General features: G+C 38.7%; 1 protein-coding gene across 1 annotated transcript in view; it reads right to left on the minus strand.

Moving 5' to 3' along the window:
• card11 (caspase recruitment domain family, member 11) overlaps positions 1–16,405 on the minus strand; it is a 137,670-nt gene extending 121,265 nt beyond the window's left edge. The window contains 3 exon segments of the mRNA XM_065011003.1: positions 10,549–10,686; positions 16,205–16,294; positions 16,297–16,405. Coding sequence (XP_064867075.1) covers positions 10,549–10,686; positions 16,205–16,294; positions 16,297–16,390 — 322 coding nt within the window. The 5' untranslated portion in view covers positions 16,391–16,405.
• Between the last annotated feature and the right edge of the window lie 2,503 nt (positions 16,406–18,908).

The following is an 18,908-nucleotide window of genomic DNA, read 5'->3' on the forward strand; positions in this document are numbered from 1 at the left end:
TTATAGTAACAGATGGTGGTTATAGTAACATATGGTGGTTATAGTAACAGAATGGTTATAGTAACAGATGATGGTTATAGTAACAGAATGGTTATAGTAACAGAATGGTTATAGTAACAGATGGTGGTTATAGTAACATAATGGTTATAGTAACAGATGATGGTTATAGTAACAGATGATGGTTATAGTAACAGAATGGTTATAGTAACAGATGATGGTTATAGTAACAGATGGTGGTTATAGTAACAGATGGTGGTTATAGTAACAGATGATGGTTATAGTAACAGATGGTGGTTATAGTAACAGATGGTGGTTATAGTAACAGAATGGTTATAGTAACAGATGGTGGTTATAGTAACAGATGGTGGTTATAGTAACAGATGGTGGTTATAGTAACAGATGATGGTTATAGTAACAGATGGTGGTTATAGTAACAGATGGTGGTTATAGTAACAGATGATGGTTATAATAACAGATGGTGGTTATAGTAACAGATGGTGGTTATAGTAACAGAATGGTGGATTATAGTAACAGAATGGTTATAGTAACAGATGATGGTTATAGTAACAGAATGGTTATAGTAACAGAATGGTTATAGTAACAGATGGTGGTTATAGTAACATAATGGTTATAGTAACAGATGATGGTTATAGTAACAGATGATGGTTATAGTAACAGAATGGTTATAGTAACAGATGATGGTTATAGTAACAGATGGTGGTTATAGTAACAGATGGTGGTTATAGTAACAGAATGGTTATAGTAACAGAATGGTTATAGTAACAGAATGGTTATAGTAACAGATGATGGTTATAGTGACAGATGGTGGTTATAGTAACAGATGGTGGTTATAGTAACAGATGGTGGTTATAGTAACAGAATGGTTATAGTAACAGATGATGGTTATAGTAACAGATGGTGGTTATAGTAACAGATGATGGTTATAGTAACAGATGGTGGTTATAGTAACAGATGGTGGTTATAGTAACAGATGATGGTTATAGTAACAGAATGGTTATAGTAACAGATGGTGGTTATAGTAACAGATGATGGTTATAGTAACAGATGATGGTTATAGTAACAGAATGGTTATAGTAACAGATAATGGTTATAGTAACAGATGATGGTTATAGTAACAGAATGGTTATAGTAACAGATGGTGGTTATAGTAACAGATGATGGTTATAGTAACAGAATGGTTATAGTAACAGATGATGGTTATAGTAACAGATGGTGGTTATAGTAACAGAATGGTTATAGTAACAGATGGTGGTTATAGTAACAGATGGTGGTTATAGTAACAGATGATGGTTATAGTAACAGATGGTGGTTATAGTAACAGATGATGGTTATAGTAACAGATGATAGTTATAGTAACAGAATGGTTATAGTAACAGAATGGTTATAGTAACAGATGATGGTTATAGTGACAGATGGTGGTTATAGTAACAGATGGTGGTTATAGTAACAGATGATGGTTATAGTAACAGATGATAGTTATAGTAACAGATGGTGGTTATAGTAACAGATGGTGGTTATAGTAACAGAATGGTTATAGTAACAGATGATGGTTATAGTAACAGATGGTGGTTATAGTAACAGATGGTGGTTATAGTAACAGATGATGGTTATAGTAACAGATGGTGGTTATAGTAACAGATGGTGGTTATAGTAACAGATGGTGGTTATAGTAACAGATGATGGTTATAGTAACAGATGATGGTTATAGTAACAGATGGTGGTTATAGTAACAGATGGTGGTTATAGTAACAGAATGGTTATAGTAACAGATGGTGGTTATAGTAACAGATGGTGGTTATAGTAACAGATGGTGGTTATAGTAACAGATGGTGGTTATAGTAACAGATGATGGTTATAGTAACAGAATGGTTATAGTAACAGATGATGGTTATAGTAACAGATGATGGTTATAATAACAGATGATGGTTATAGTAACAGAATGGTTATAGTAACAGAATGGTCATAATAACAGAATGGTTATAGTAACAGATGATGGTTATAGTAACAGATGATGGTTATAATAACAGATGATGGTTATAGTAACAGAATGGTTATAGTAACAGATGGTGGTTATAGTAACAGATGGTGGTTATAGTAACAGATGGTGGTTATAGTAACAGAATGGTTATAGTAACAGATGTTGGTTATAGTAATAGAATGGTTATAGTAACATAATGGTTATAGTAACATCATAATGGTTATAGTAACAGATGATGGTTATAGTAACAGATGGTGGTTATAGTAACAGATGATGGTTATAGTAATAGAATGGTTATAGTAACATAATGGTTATAGTAACAGATGGTGGTTATAGTAACAGATGGTGGTTATAGTAACAGATGGTGGTTATAGTAACAGATGATGGTTATAGTAACAGATGGTGGTTATAGTAACAGATGGTGGTTATAGTAACAGATGGTGGTTATAGTAACAGATGATGGTTATAGTAATAGAATGGTTATAGTAACAGAATGGTTATAGTAACAGAATGGTTATAGTAACAGATGATGGTTATAGTAACAGATGATGGTTATAATAACAGATGATGGTTATAGTAACAGAATGGTTATAGTAACAGAATGGTTATAGTAACAGAATGGTTATAGTAACAGATGATGGTTATAGTATACAGATGATGGTTATAGTAACAGAATGGTTATAGTAACAGATGGTGGTTATAGTAACAGATGATGGTTATAGTAACAGAATGGTTATAGTAACAGATGATGGTTATAATAACAGATGATGGTTATAGTAACAGAATGGTTATAGTAACAGATGGTGGTTATAGTAACAGATGATGGTTATAGTAACAGAATGGTTATAGTAACAGATGGTGGTTATAGTAACAGATAATGGTTATAGTAACAGATGGTGGTTATAGTAACAGATGGTGGTTATAGTAACAGAATGGTTATAGTAACAGATGGTGGTTATAGTAACAGATAATGGTTATAGTAACAGATGGTGGTTATAGTAACAGATGATGGTTATAGTAACAGATGGTGGTTATAGTAACAGATAATGGTTATAGTAACAGATGGTGGTTATAGTAACAGATGATGGTTATAGTAACAGAATGGTTATAGTAACAGAATGGTTATAGTAACAGATGGTGGTTATAGTAACAGATGGTGGTTATAGTAACAGATAATGGTTATAGTAACAGATGGTGGTTATAGTAACAGATGATGGTTATAGTAACATAATGGTTATAGTAACAGATGATGGTTATAGTAACAGATGGTGGTTATAGTAACAGATGATGGTTATAGTAACAGATGGTGGTTATAGTAACAGATGGTGGTTATAGTAACAGATGATGGTTATAGTAACAGATGGTGGTTATAGTAACAGATGGTGGTTATAGTAACAGAATGGTGGTTATAGTAACAGAATGGTTATAGTAACAGATGATGGTTATAGTAACAGATGGTGGTTATAGTAACAGAATGGTTATAGTAACAGATGGTGGTTATAGTAACATAATGGTTATAGTAACAGATGATGGTTATAGTAACAGATGATGGTTATAGTAACAGAATGGTTATAGTAACAGATGATGGTTATAGTAACAGATGGTGGTTATAGTAACAGATGGTGGTTATAGTAACAGAATGGTTATAGTAACAGAATGGTTATAGTAACAGAATGGTTATAGTAACAGATGATGGTTATATTGACAGATGGTGGTTATAGTAACAGATGGTGGTTATAGTAACAGATGGTGGTTATAGTAACAGAATGGTTATAGTAACAGATGATGGTTATAGTAACAGATGGTGGTTATAGTAACAGATGATGGTTATAGTGACAGATGGTGGTTATAGTAACAGATGGTGGTTATAGTAACAGATGATGGTTATAGTAACAGATGATAGTTATAGTAACAGATGGTGGTTATAGTAACAGATGGTGGTTATAGTAACATAATGGTTATAGTAACAGATGATGGTTATAGTAACAGATGGTGGTTATAGTAACAGATGGTGGTTATAGTAACAGATGATGGTTATAGTAACAGATGGTGGTTATAGTAACAGATGGTGGTTATAGTAACAGATGGTGGTTATAGTAACAGATGATGGTTATAGTAACAGATGATGGTTATAGTAACAGATGGTGGTTATAGTAACAGATGGTGGTTATAGTAACAGAATGGTTATAGTAACAGATGGTGGTTATAGTAACAGATGGTGGTTATAGTAACAGATGGTGGTTATAGTAACAGATGATGGTTATAGTAACAGATGGTGGTTATAGTAACAGATGGTGGTTATAGTAACAGATGATGGTTATAGTAACAGATGGTGGTTATAGTAACAGATGGTGGTTATAGTAACAGAATGGTGGTTATAGTAACAGAATGGTTATAGTAACAGATGATGGTTATAGTAACAGAATGGTTATAGTAACAGAATGGTTATAGTAACAGATGGTGGTTATAGTAACATAATGGTTATAGTAACAGATGATGGTTATAGTAACAGATGATGGTTATAGTAACAGAATGGTTATAGTAACAGATGATGGTTATAGTAACAGATGGTGGTTATAGTAACAGATGGTGGTTATAGTAACAGAATGGTTATAGTAACAGAATGGTTATAGTAACAGAATGGTTATAGTAACAGATGATGGTTATAGTGACAGATGGTGGTTATAGTAACAGATGGTGGTTATAGTAACAGATGGTGGTTATAGTAACAGAATGGTTATAGTAACAGATGATGGTTATAGTAACAGATGGTGGTTATAGTAACAGATGATGGTTATAGTAACAGATGGTGGTTATAGTAACAGATGGTGGTTATAGTAACAGATGATGGTTATAGTAACAGAATGGTTATAGTAACAGATGGTGGTTATAGTAACAGATGATGGTTATAGTAACAGATGATGGTTATAGTAACAGAATGGTTATAGTAACAGATAATGGTTATAGTAACAGATGATGGTTATAGTAACAGAATGGTTATAGTAACAGATGGTGGTTATAGTAACAGATGATGGTTATAGTAACAGATGATGGTTATAGTAACAGATGGTGGTTATAGTAACAGATGGTGGTTATAGTAACAGATGGTGGTTATAGTAACAGAATGGTTATAGTAACAGATGATGGTTATAGTAACAGATGGTGGTTATAGTAACAGATGATGGTCATAGTAACAGATGGTGGTTATAGTAACAGATGGTGGTTATAGTAACAGATGATGGTTATAGTAACAGATGGTGGTTATAGTAACAGATGGTGGTTATAGTAACAGATGGTGGTTATAGTAACAGATGATGGTTATAGTAACAGAATGGTTATAGTAACAGAATTGTTATAGTAACAGAATGGTTATAGTAACAGAATGGTTATAGTAACAGATGGTGGTTATAGTAACAGATGGTAGTTATAGTAACATATGGTGGTTATAGTAATAGAATGGTTATAGTAACAGAATGGTTATAGTAACAGATGGTGGTTATAGTAACAGAATGGTTATAGTAACAGATGATGGTTATAGTAACAGATGGTGGTTATAGTAACAGATGGTGGTTATAGTAACAGATGATGGTTATAGTAACAGATGGTGGTTATAGTAACAGATGGTGGTTATAGTAACAGAATGGTTATAGTAACAGATGGTGGTTATAGTAACAGATGGTGGTTATAGTAACAGATGGTGGTTATAGTAACAGATGATGGTTATAGTAATAGAATGGTTATGGTGGTTAGAATGGTTACCCCACATATGCTCTCTCTAATTCTCTCTTTCTTTCTCTCTCTCTCGGAGGACCTATAGGACCGTGCCCCAGGACTACCTGACATGATGACTCCTTGCTGTCCCCAGTCCACCTGACTGTGCTGTGCTAGTTTCAACTGTTCTGCCTTACTATTAGACCATGCTGGTCATTTATGAACATTTGAACATCTTGGTCATGTTCTGTTATAATCTCTACCCGGCACAGCCAGAAGAGGACTGGCCACCCCACATAGCCTGGTTCCTCTCTAGGTTTCTTCCTAGGTTTTGGCCTTTCTAGGGAGTTTTAACAGACCGTGCTTTTACACCTGCATTGTTTGCTGTTTGGGGTTTTAGGCTGGGTTTCTGTACAGACTTTGAGATATCAGCTGATGTACAAAGGGCTATATAAATAATTTTGATTTGATTTGATTTGATATAGTAACAGATAGTAACAGATGAATGGTTATAGTAACAGATGGTGGTTATAGTAACAGATGGTGGTTATAGTAACAGATGTTGGTTATAGTAATAGAATATAGTAACAGAATGGTTATAGTAATGGTTATAGTAACATAATGGTTATAGTAACAGATGATGGTTATAGTAACAGATGGTGGTTATAGTAACAGATGATGGTTATAGTAACAGAATGGTTATAGTAACAGAATGGTTATAGTAACAGATGATGGTTATAGTAACAGATGATGGTTATAGTAACAGATGGTGGTTATAGTAACAGATGGTGGTTATAGTAACAGATGATGGTTATAGTAATAGAATGGTTATAGTAACAGATAGTAACAGGTTATAGGTTTATAGTAACAGATGATGGTTATAGTAACAGATGATGGTTATAGTAACAGATGATGGTTATAGTAACAGAATGGTTATAGTAACAGAATGGTTATAGTAACAGATGATTGGTCATAGTAACAGATAGTAACAGATGATGGTTATAGTAACAGATAATGGTTATAGTAACAGATGATGGTTATAGTAACAGATGATGGTTATAATAACAGATGATGGTTATAGTAACAGAATGGTTATAGTAACAGATGGTGGTTATAGTAACAGATGATGGTTATAGTAACAGATGATGGTTATAGTAACAGATGGTGGTTATAGTAACAGATGGTGGTTATAGTAACAGATGGTGGTTATAGTAACAGAATGGTTATAGTAACAGATGTTGGTTATAGTAATAGAATGGTTATAGTAACATAATGGTTATAGTAACATAATGGTTATAGTAACAGATGATGGTTATAGTAACAGATGGTGGTTATAGTAACAGATGATGGTTATAGTAATAGAATGGTTATAGTAACATAATGGTTATAGTAACAGATGGTGGTTATAGTAACAGATGGTGGTTATAGTAACAGATGATGGTTATAGTAACAGATGGTGGTTATAGTAACAGATGGTGGTTATAGTAACAGATGGTGGTTATAGTAACAGATGATGGTTATAGTAATAGAATGGTTATAGTAACAGAATGGTTATAGTAACAGATGGTGGTTATAGTAACAGATGATGGTTATAATAACAGATGATGGTTATAGTAACAGAATGGTTATAGTAACAGAATGGTTATAGTAACAGAATGGTTATAGTAACAGATGATGGTTATAGTAACAGATGATGGTTATAGTAACAGCATGGTTATAGTAACAGATGGTGGTTATAGTAACAGATGATGGTTATAGTAACAGAATGGTTATAGTAACAGATGATGGTTATAATAACAGATGATGGTTATAGTAACAGAATGGTTATAGTAACAGAATGGTTATAGTAACAGATGATGGTTATAGTAACAGAATGGTTATAGTAACAGATGGTGGTTATAGTAACAGATAATGGTTATAGTAACAGATGGTGGTTATAGTAACAGATGGTGGTTATAGGAACAGAATGGTTATAGTAACAGATGGTGGTTATAGTAACAGATAATGGTTATAGTAACAGATGGTGGTTATAGTAACAGATGATGGTTATAGTAACAGAATGGTTATAGTAACAGAATGGTTATAGTAACAGATGGTGGTTATAGTAACAGATGGTGGTTATAGTAACAGATAATAGTAACAATGGTTATAGTAACAGATGATGGTTATAGTAACAGATGGTGGTTATAGTAACAGATGGTTATGTAACAGATGATTTATAGTAACATAATGGTTATAGTAACAGATGATGGTTATAGTAACAGATGGTGGTTATAGTAACAGAATGGTTATAGTAACAGATGATGGTTATAGTAACAGAATGGTTATAGTAACAGATGATGGTTATAGTAACAGATGATGGTTATAGTAACAGATGGTGGTTATAGTAACAGATGGTGGTTATAGTAACAGAATGGTTATAGTAACAGATGGTGGTTATAGTAACAGATGGTGGTTATAGTAACAGATGATGGTTATAGTAACAGAATGGTTATAGTAACAGAATGGTTATAGTAACAGATGATGGTTATAGTAACAGATGGTGGTTATAGTAACAGATGGTGGTTATAGTAACAGAATGGTTATAGTAACAGAATGGTTATAGTAACAGATGGTGGTTATAGTAACAGAATGGTTATAGTAACAGATGATGGTTATAGTAACAGATGGTGGTTATAGTAACAGATGGTGGTTATAGTAACAGATGATGGTTATAGTAACAGATGGTGGTTATAGTAACAGATGGTGGTTATAGTAACAGAATGGTTATAGTAACAGATGGTGGTTATAGTAACAGATGGTGGTTATAGTAACAGATGGTGGTTATAGTAACAGATGATGGTTATAGTAACAGATGGTGGTTATAGTAACAGATGGTGGTTATAGTAACAGATGGTGGTTATAGTAACAGATGGTGGTTATAGTAACAGATGGTGGTTATAGTAACAGAATGGTGGTTATAGTAACAGAATGGTTATAGTAACAGATTATGGTTATAGTAACAGAATGGTTATAGTAACAGAATGGTTATAGTAACAGATGGTGGTTATAGTAACATAATGGTTATAGTAACAGATGATGGTTATAGTAACAGATGATGGTTATAGTAACAGAATGGTTATAGTAACAGATGATGGTTATAGTAACAGATGGTGGTTATAGTAACAGATGGTGGTTATAGTAACAGAATGGTTATAGTAACAGAATGGTTATAGTAACAGAATGGTTATAGTAACAGATGATGGTTATAGTAACAGATGGTGGTTATAGTAACAGATGGTGGTTATAGTAACAGAATGGTTATAGTAACAGATGGTGGTTATAGTAACAGATGGTGGTTATAGTGACAGATGGTGGTTATAGTAACAGATGATGGTTATAGTAACAGATTTACATTTACATTTACATTTAAGTCATTTAGCAGACGCTCTTATCCAGAGCGACTTACAAATTGGTGCTTTCACCTTATGACATCCAGTGGAACAGCCACTTTACAATAGTGCATCTAGGTCTTTTAAGGGGGGAGGGGGAGAAGGATTACTTTATCCTATCCTAGGTATTCCTTAAAGAGGTGGGGTTTCAGGTGTCTCCGGAAGGTGGTGATTGACTCCGCTGTCCTGGCGTCGTGGTGGTTATAGTCGTGGTGGCTATAACCACAGATGGTGGTTATAGTAACAGATGGTGGTTATAGTAACAGATGGTGGTTATAGTAACAGATGGTGGTTATAGTAACAGAATGGTGGTTATAGTAACAGAATGGTTATAGTAACAGATGATGGTTATAGTAACAGAATGGTTATAGTAACAGAATGGTTATAGTAACAGATGGTGATTATAGTAACATAGTGGTTATAGTAACAGATGATGGTTATAGTAACAGAATGGTTATAGTAACAGATGGTGGTTATAGTAACAGATGATGGTTATAGTAACAGAATGGTTATAGTAACAGATGATGGTTATAGTAACAGATGGTGGTTATAGTAACAGATGGTGGTTATAGTAACAGAATGGTTATAGTAACAGAATGGTTATATTAAGAGAATGGTTATAGTAACAGATGATGGTTATAGTAACAGAATGGTTATAGTAACATAATGGTTATAGTAACAGAATGGTTATAGTAACAGAATGGTTATAGTAACATGATGGTTATAGTAACAGAATGGTTATAGTAACAGATGATGGTTATAGTAACAGAATGGTTATAGTAACAGAATGGTTATAGTAACAGAATGGTTATATTAAGAGAATGGTTATAGTAACAGAATGGTTATAGTAACAGAATGGTTATAGTAAAAGATGATGGTTATAGTAACAGATGGTGGTTATAGTAACAGAATGGTTATAGTAACAGAATGGTTATAGTAACAGATGATGGTTATAGTAACAGATGGTGGTTATAGTAACAGAATGGTTATAGTAACAGATGGTGGTTATAGTAACAGAATGGTTATAGTAACAGATGGTGGTTATAGTAACAGAATGGTTATAGTAACAGAATGGTTATAGTAACAGATGATGGTTATAGTAACAGAATGGTTATAGTAACAGAATGGTTATAGTAACAGATGGTGGTTATAGTAACAGAATGGTTATAGTAACAGATGGTGGTTATAGTAACAGAATGGTTATAGTAACAGAATGGTTATAGTAACAGATGGTGGTTATAGTAACAGATAATGGTTATAGTGACAGATGATAGATATAAAAGTGCATGTGTCTTTGTGTGCACGTGTGTGCGTGTGTGTCTGTGTGTGCACGTGCGTGAGTGTGTCTGTGTGTGCACGTGCGTGCGTGTCTGTCTGTGTGTGCACGTGCGTGTGTGTGTGTCTTACCAACGATAGTGGAGAAGCGTCTGGTGGGCTCCTTGCCAGTCACCAGCTTGTAAAGGTCAGGATAGTAGAACTCGAGACTCTCCAGAAAAACTACATAACCTCGCTCTCCTTTACCATGAAGAATGTCTAACAGACGACCTATACACACACACACACACGCACACACACCCACACACACACACACACACAAACACACACACACACACACACACACGCACACACACCCACACACACACACACACACAAACACACACACACATGCACACACACGCGCGCACACACACCCACACACACACGCACACACATGCGCACACACACACACACCCACGCACACACACACACGCACCGACACACACACGCGCACATACACACTCACACACACACACGCACATACAGATATACACGCACACACACACTCACTCACACACACACACACACCCGCCCGCACACACAGATATACACACAGACACGCACGCACACACAGATATACACGCAGACACACACGCACGCATGCATGCACACACACACACACACACACACACACACACACACACACACACACACACACACACACACACACACACACACACACACACACACACACACACACACACACACAAGTCCAGGAGAGAAAGTAGATTTAATTTCTTGTTATGCCTTTTAATGTGTAATCTGATTGATAACACAGACACACCCTCTTCCTTTATAGACACACCCCCTGCTTTATAGACACACCCCCTGCTCTATAGACACACCCTCCTGCTTTATAGCCCCACCTCCTGCTTCATAGACACACCCTCCTCCTTTATAGACACACCCTCCTGCTCTATAGACACACCCTCCTGCTTTATAGCCCCACCTCCTGCTTTACAAACACACAAACACACCACGTGCCTACCTGCTTACCTGGTACTTCCTGTATATAGCCATGTTATTACCTGGTACTTCCTGTATATAGCCACGTTATTACCTGGTACTCCCTGTCTATGGCCATGTTATTACCTGGTACTTCCTGTATATAGCCATGTTATTACCTGGTACTTCCTGTATATAGCCATGTTATTACCTGGTACTCCCTGTCTATAGCCATGTTATTACCTGGTACTTCCTGTATATAGCCATGTTATTACCTGGTACTTCCTGTCTATAGCCATGTTATTACCTGGTACTTCCTGTCTATAGCCATGTTATTACCTGGTACTTCCTGTATATAACCATGTTATTACCTGGTACTTCCTGTATATAGCCATGTTATTACCTGGTACTCCCTGTCTATAGCCATGTTATTACCTGGTACTCCCTGTCTATAGCCATGTTATTACCTGGTACTCCCTGTCTATAGCCATGTTATTACCTGGTACTTCCTGTATATAACCATGTTATTACCTGGTACTTCCTGTATATAGCCATGTTATTACCTGGTACTTCCTGTATATAACCATGTTATTACCTGGTACTTCCTGTCTATAGCCATGTTATTACCTGGTACTTCCTGTCTATAGCCATGTTATTACCTGGTACTTCCTGTATATAACCATGGTATTACCTGGTACTTCCTGTATATAGCCATGTTATTACCTGGTACTCCCTGTCTATAGCCATGTTATTACCTGGTACTTCCTGTATATAGCCATGTTATTACCTGGTACTTCCTGTATATAGCCATGTTATTACCTGGTACTTCCTGTATATAGCCATGTTATTGCCTGTTATCGCTGCACATTGACTCAGTACTGTTGGAAAAGTACTCATAAGTAAGCATGTCACTGTTAGTCTACACCTGTTGTTTACGAAGTGACAAATACAATTTGATTTGAAACAAGTATTGATTTCCACAGTCTGCTGCCTCAGAGTCTTTAGATACTTTTGTCAGGTGTTACTATGGATTTTTTTTTTCACCTTTATTTAACCAGGTAGGCTAGTTGAGAAAAAGTTCTCATTTGCAACTGCGACCTGGCCAAGATAAAGCATAGCAGTGTGAACAGACAACACAGAGTTACACATGGAGTAAACAATTAACAAGTCAATAACACAGTAGAAAAAAAAGAGAGTCTATATACATTGTGTGCAAAAGGCATGAGGAGGTAGGCGAATAATTACAATTTTGCAGATTAACACTGGAGTGATAAATGATCAGATGGTCATGTACAGGTAGAGATATTGGTGTGCAGAAAAGTAAATAAATAAAAACAGTATGGGGATGAGGTAGGTACAAATGGGTGGGCTATTTACCGATGGACTATGTACAGCTGCAGCGATCGGTTAGCTGCTCAGATAGCAGATGTTTGAAGTTGGTGAGGGAGATAAAAGTCTCCAACTTCAGCGATTTTTGCAATTCGTTCCAGTCACAGGCAGCAGAGAACTGGAACGAAAGGCGGCCAAATGAGGTGTTGGCTTTAGGGATGATCAGTGAGATACACCTGCTGGAGCGCGTGCTACGGATGGGTGTTGCCATCGTGACCAGTGAACTGAGATAAGGCGGAGCTTTACCTAGCATGGACTTGTAGATGACCTGGAGCCAGTGGGTCTGGCGACGAATATGTAGCGAGGGCCAGCCGACTAGAGCATACAGGTCGCAGTGGTGGGTGCTTTAGTGACAAAACGGATGGCACTGTGATAAACTGCATCCAGTTTGCTGAGTAGAGTGTTGGAAGCTATTTTGTAGATGACATCGCCGAAGTCGAGGATTGGTAGGATAGTCAGTTTTACTAGGGTAAGTTTGGCGGCGTGAGTGAAGGAGGCTTTGTTGCGGAATGGAAAGCCGACTCTAGATTTGATTTTCGATTGGAGATGTTTGATATGAGTCTGGAAGGAGAGTTTACAGTCTAGCCAGACACCTAGGTACTTATAGATGTCCACATATTCAAGGTCGGAACCATCCAGGGTGATGATGCTAGTCAGGCGGGTGCAGGCAGCGAACGGTTGAAAAGCATGCATTTGGTTTTACTAGCGTTTAAGAGCAGTTGGAGGCCACGGAAGGAGTGTTGTATGGCATTGAAGCTCGTTTGGAGGTTAGATAGCACAGTGTCCAAGGACGGGCCAGAAGTATACAGAATGGTGTCGTCTGCGTAGAGGTGGATCAGGGAATCGCCCGCAGCAAGAGCAACATCCTTGATACATACAGAGAAAAGAGTCGGCCCGAGAATTGAACCCTGTGGCACCCCCATAGAGACTGCCAGAGGACCGGCAGCATGCCCTCCGATTTGACACACTGAACTCTGTCTGCAAAGTAGTTGGTGAACCAGGCAAGGCAGACATTAGAAAAACCGAGGCTACTGAGTCTGCCGATAAGAATATGGTGATTGACAGAGTCGAAAGCCTTGGAAAGGTGAAGACGGCTGCACAGTACTGTCTTTTATCGATGGCGGTTATGATATCGTTTAGTACCTTGAGCGTGGCTGAGGTGCACCCGTGACCGGCTCGGAAACCAGATTGCACAGCGGAGAAGGTACGGTGGGATTCGAGATGGTCAGTGACCTGTTTGTTGACTTGGCTTTCGAAGACCTTAGATAGGCAGGGCAGGATGGATATAGGTCTGTAACAGTTTGGGTCCAGGGTGTCTCCCCTTTGAAGAGGGGGATGACTGCGGCAGCTTTCAATCCTTGGGGATCTCAGACGATATGAAAGAGAGGTTGAACAGGCTGGTAATAGGGGTTGCGACAATGGCAGTGGATAGTTTCAGAAATAGAGGGTCCATATTGTCAAGCCCAGCTGATTTGTACGGGTCCAGGTTTTGCAGCTCTTTCAGAACATCTGCTATCTGGATTCGGGTAAAGGAGAACCTGGAGAGGCTTGGGCGAGTAGCTGCGGGGGGCGGAGCTGTTGGCCGAGGTTGGAGTAGCCAGGCGGAAGGCATGGCCAGCCGTTGAGAAATGCTTGTTGAAGTATAATTACAAGCATTTCATAAGTGTCAAAGGCTTTTATTGACAATTACATGAAGCTGATGCAAAGACTCAATATTTGCAGTGTTGACCCTTTTTTCAAGACCTCTGCAATCCGCCCTGGCACGTTATCAATTAACTTCTGGGCCACATCCTGACTGATGGCAGCCCATTCTTGCATAATCAATGCTTGGAGTTTGTCAGAATTTGTGAGGTTTTGTTTGTCCACCCGCCTCTTGAGGATTGACCACAAGTTCTCAATGGGATTAAGGTCTGGGAGTTTCCTGGCCATGGACCCAAAATATCGATGTTTTGTTCCCGAGCCACTTAGTTATCACTTTTGCCTTATGGCAAGGTGCTCCATCATGCTGGAAAATGCATTGTTCGTCACCAAACTGTTCCTGGATGGTTGGGAGAAATTGCTCTCGGAGGATGTGTTGGTACCATTCTTTATTCATGGCTGTGTTCGTAGGCAAAATTGTGAATGAGCCCACTTCCTTGGCTGAGAAGCAACCCCACCCATTACTGTTGGCATGACACAGGACTGATGGTAGCGCTCACCTTGTCTTCTCCGGACAAGCTTTTTCCAGATGCTCAAACAATCGGAAAGGGGATTCATCAGAGAAAATGACTTTACCCCAGTCCTCAGCAGTCCAATCCCTGTACCTTTTGCAGAATATCAGTCTGTCCCTGATGTTTTTCCTGGAGAGAAGTGGCTTCTTTGCTGCCCTTCTTGACACCAGGCCATCCTCCAAAAGTCTTCGCCTCACTGTGCGTGCAGATGCACTCACACCTGCCTGCTGCCATACCTAAGCAAGCTCTGTACTGGTGGTGCCCGATCTCGCAGCTGAATCAACTTTAGGAGACGGTCCTGGCGCTTGCTGGACTTTCTTGGGCGCCCTGAAGCCTTCTTCACAACAATTGAACCGCTCTCTCCTTGAAGTTCTTGATGATCCGATAAATGGTTGATTTAGGTGCAATCTTACTGGCAGCAATATCCTTGCCTGTGAAGCCCTTTTTGCGCAAAGCAATGAGGACGGTACGTGTTTCCTTGCAAGTAACAATGGTTTACAGAGGAAGAACAATGATTCCAAGCACCACCATTCTTTTAAAGCTTCCAGTCTGTTATTCGAACTCAATCGGCATGACAGAATGATCTCCAGCCTTGTCCTCGTCAACATGTACACCTGTGTTAACGAGAGAATCACTGACATGATGTCAGCTGGTCCTTTGTGGCAGGGCTGAAATGCAGTGGAAATGTTTTTGGGGGATTCAGTTCATTTGCATGGCAAAGAGGGACTTTGCAATTAATTGCAATTCATCTGATCAGTCTTCATAACATTCTGGAGTATATGCAAATTGCCACCATACAAACTGAGGCGGCAGACTTTGTGAAAAATAATATTTGTGTCTTTCTCAAAACTTTTGTCCATGACTGTAGAGACCAGTAGTACAGAGTTAACCTAGCTGTGCAGTTGACCTTAGAGACCAGCAGTATAGAGTTAACCTAGCTGTGCAGTTGACCTTAGAGACCAGCAGTAGAGAGTTAACCTAGCTGTGCGGTTGACCTTAGAGACCAGCAGTAGAGAGTTAACCTAGCTGTGCAGTTGACCTTAGAGACCAGCAGTAGAGAGTTAACCTAGCTGTGCGGTTGACCTTAGAGACCAGTAGTAGAGAGTTAACCTAGCTGTGCAGTTGACCTTAGAGACCAGCAGTTGAGAGTTAACCTAGCTGTGCGGTTGACCTTAGAGACCAGCAGTAGAGAGATAACCTACCTGTGCGATTGACCTTAGAGACCAGTAGTAGTGAGTTTAAGACCTCATCTTCGTCCTGTTCGTCTAGAACCTTACATTGGCGCAGGTAGGAGTCAGTTTACCAGGCGAGATGTAGCGACTTAAGATGTAGCGGTTACTCTCCACTGACTCCCACAGAGACTCCGTGTCCTCACCTCCATTCTCCATCTCTACACACACACACACACACACACACACACACACACACACACACACACACACACACACACACACACAGTGAAAGATGTTTACTGTACCCATCTCTATGTAGGTTTACTATATCCATCTCTACACACACACAGTGAAAGATGTAGGTTTACTATATCCATCTCTCTCTATATACAGAGCCTTGTAAAAGTATTCACAACCCTTGGTGTTGCATTACAACCTGACCTCTAACCCTAACCCTTACAACCTGACCTCTAACCCTAACCCTAACCCTTACAACCTGACCTCTAACCCTAACCCTTACAACCTGACCTCTAACCCTAACCCTTACAACCTGACCTCTAACCCTAATCCTAACCCTTACAACCTGACCCCTAACCATAACCCTTACAACCTGACCTCTAACCCTAACCCTAACCCTTACAACCTGACCTATAACCCTAACCCTTACAACCTGACCTCTAACCCTAACCCTTACAACCTGACCCCTAACCCTAACCCTTACAACCTGACCCCTAACCCTAACCCTTACAACCTGACCTCTAACCCTAACCCTTACAACCTGACCTCTAACCCTAACCCTTACAACCTGACCCCTAACCCTAACCCTTACAACCTGACCTCTAACCCTAACCCTAACCCTTACAACCTGACCTCTAACCCTAACCCTAACCCTTACAACCTGACCTTTAACCCTAACCCTTACAACCTGACCTCTAACCCTAACCCTAACCCTTACAACTTGACCTCTAACCCTGACCTTTAAGTTGATTTTTATTAGGATTTCATGTACCGGACATACACAAAATAGTCCAAATTGGTGATGTGAAATTTAAAGAAATTACTTGTTTAAAAAAATTCACAAAAACAAAAAACTGAAAAGTGGTGTGTGCATATGTATTCACCCCCTTTGCTATGAATCCTCTAAATAAGATCTGGTGCAACCAATTACCTTCAGAAGTCACATAATTAGTTAAATAAAGTCCACCTGTGTGCAGTCAGTCTAAGTGTCACATGATCTGTCACATGATCTCAGTATATATAAACACCTGTTCTGAAAGGTCCCAGTGTCTGCAACATCACTAAGCAAGGGGCACCATGAAGACCAAGGAGCTCTCCAAACAGGTCAGGTACAAAGTTGTGGAGAAGTACAGATCAGGGTTGGGTTATAAAAAAATATCAGAAACTTTGAACATTACACGGAGCACCATTAAATCCATTATTAAAAAATGGAAAGAACATGGCACCACCACAAACCTGAGGGCCAACCACCAAAACTCACGGACCAGGCAAAGAGGGCATTAATCAGAGAGCCACCAAAGAGACCAAAGATAATCCTGAAGGATCTGCAAAGCTCCACAGCGGAGATTGGAGTATCAGTCCATAGTACCACTTTAAGCCGTACACTCCACAGAGCTGGGCTTTACAGAAGAGTGGCCAGAAAAAATAAGTAAACATGTTTGGTGTTCGCGAAAAGGCATGTGGGAGACTTCCCAAACATATGGAAGAAGGTACTTTGGTCAGATGAGACTAAAAGTTAACTTTTTGGCCATCAAGGAAAATGCTATGTCTGGCGCAAACACAATACCTCTCATCACCCCCAAGACACCATCCCCACAGTGAAGCATGGTGGTGGCAGCATCATGCTGTGGGGATGTTTTTCATCGGCAGAGAATGGGAAAATGGTCAGAATTGGTCAGTCGTCCGGAGAGTTGAGACTGGGACGGAGGTTCACCTTCCAGCAGGACAATGACCCTAAGCATACTGCTAAAGCAACACTTGAGTGGTTTAAGGGGAAATATTTAAATGTCTTGGAATGGCCTAGTCAGAGCCCAGACCTCAATCCAATTGAGAATCTGTGGTATGACAAAGATTGCTGTACACCAGCGAATCCCATCCAACTTGAAGGAGCTGGATGGGTTCTTGAAGGAGCTTATTTCTTGTTTGTTTCAGAATAAAACATATTTTCCCTCTTCATAGTGGCATGTTGTGTAAATCAAATGATACAAACCCCCCACAAATACATTTTAATTCCAGGTTGGAAGGCAACAAGATAGGAAAAATGCCAAGAAGGGTGAATACTTTCGTAAGCTACTGTATCTCTCTCTCTCTCTCTCTTTCTCTCTCTCTCTCTCAATTCAATTTTGATATAAGGGCTTTATTTGCATGGGAAACATATGTTTATTTCCTTAATTTTGGGTCAATCACAGTGCTCAGGTATTCTGCCACTGTGTACTCTCTGTTTTAAGGCCAAATAGCATTCCAGTTTGCTCTGTTTTTTGGTCATTTCTTTCCAATGTGTCAAGTAATTTTCTTTTTGTTTTCTCATGATTTGGTTGGGTCTAATTGTGATGCTGTCCTGGGGCTCTGTGGGGTCTGTTTGTGTTTGTGAACAGAGCCCCAGGACCAGCTTGCATAGGGGAATCTCCTCTAGCTTTATCTCTCTGTAGGTGATGGCTTTGTTATGGAAGTTTTGGGAATCGCTTCCTTTTAGGTGGTTGTAGAATTTAACGGCTCT

Source organism: Oncorhynchus nerka, linkage group LG26 (assembly GCF_034236695.1).
Source record: "Oncorhynchus nerka isolate Pitt River linkage group LG26, Oner_Uvic_2.0, whole genome shotgun sequence".
Taxonomy (NCBI): domain Eukaryota; kingdom Metazoa; phylum Chordata; class Actinopteri; order Salmoniformes; family Salmonidae; genus Oncorhynchus; species Oncorhynchus nerka.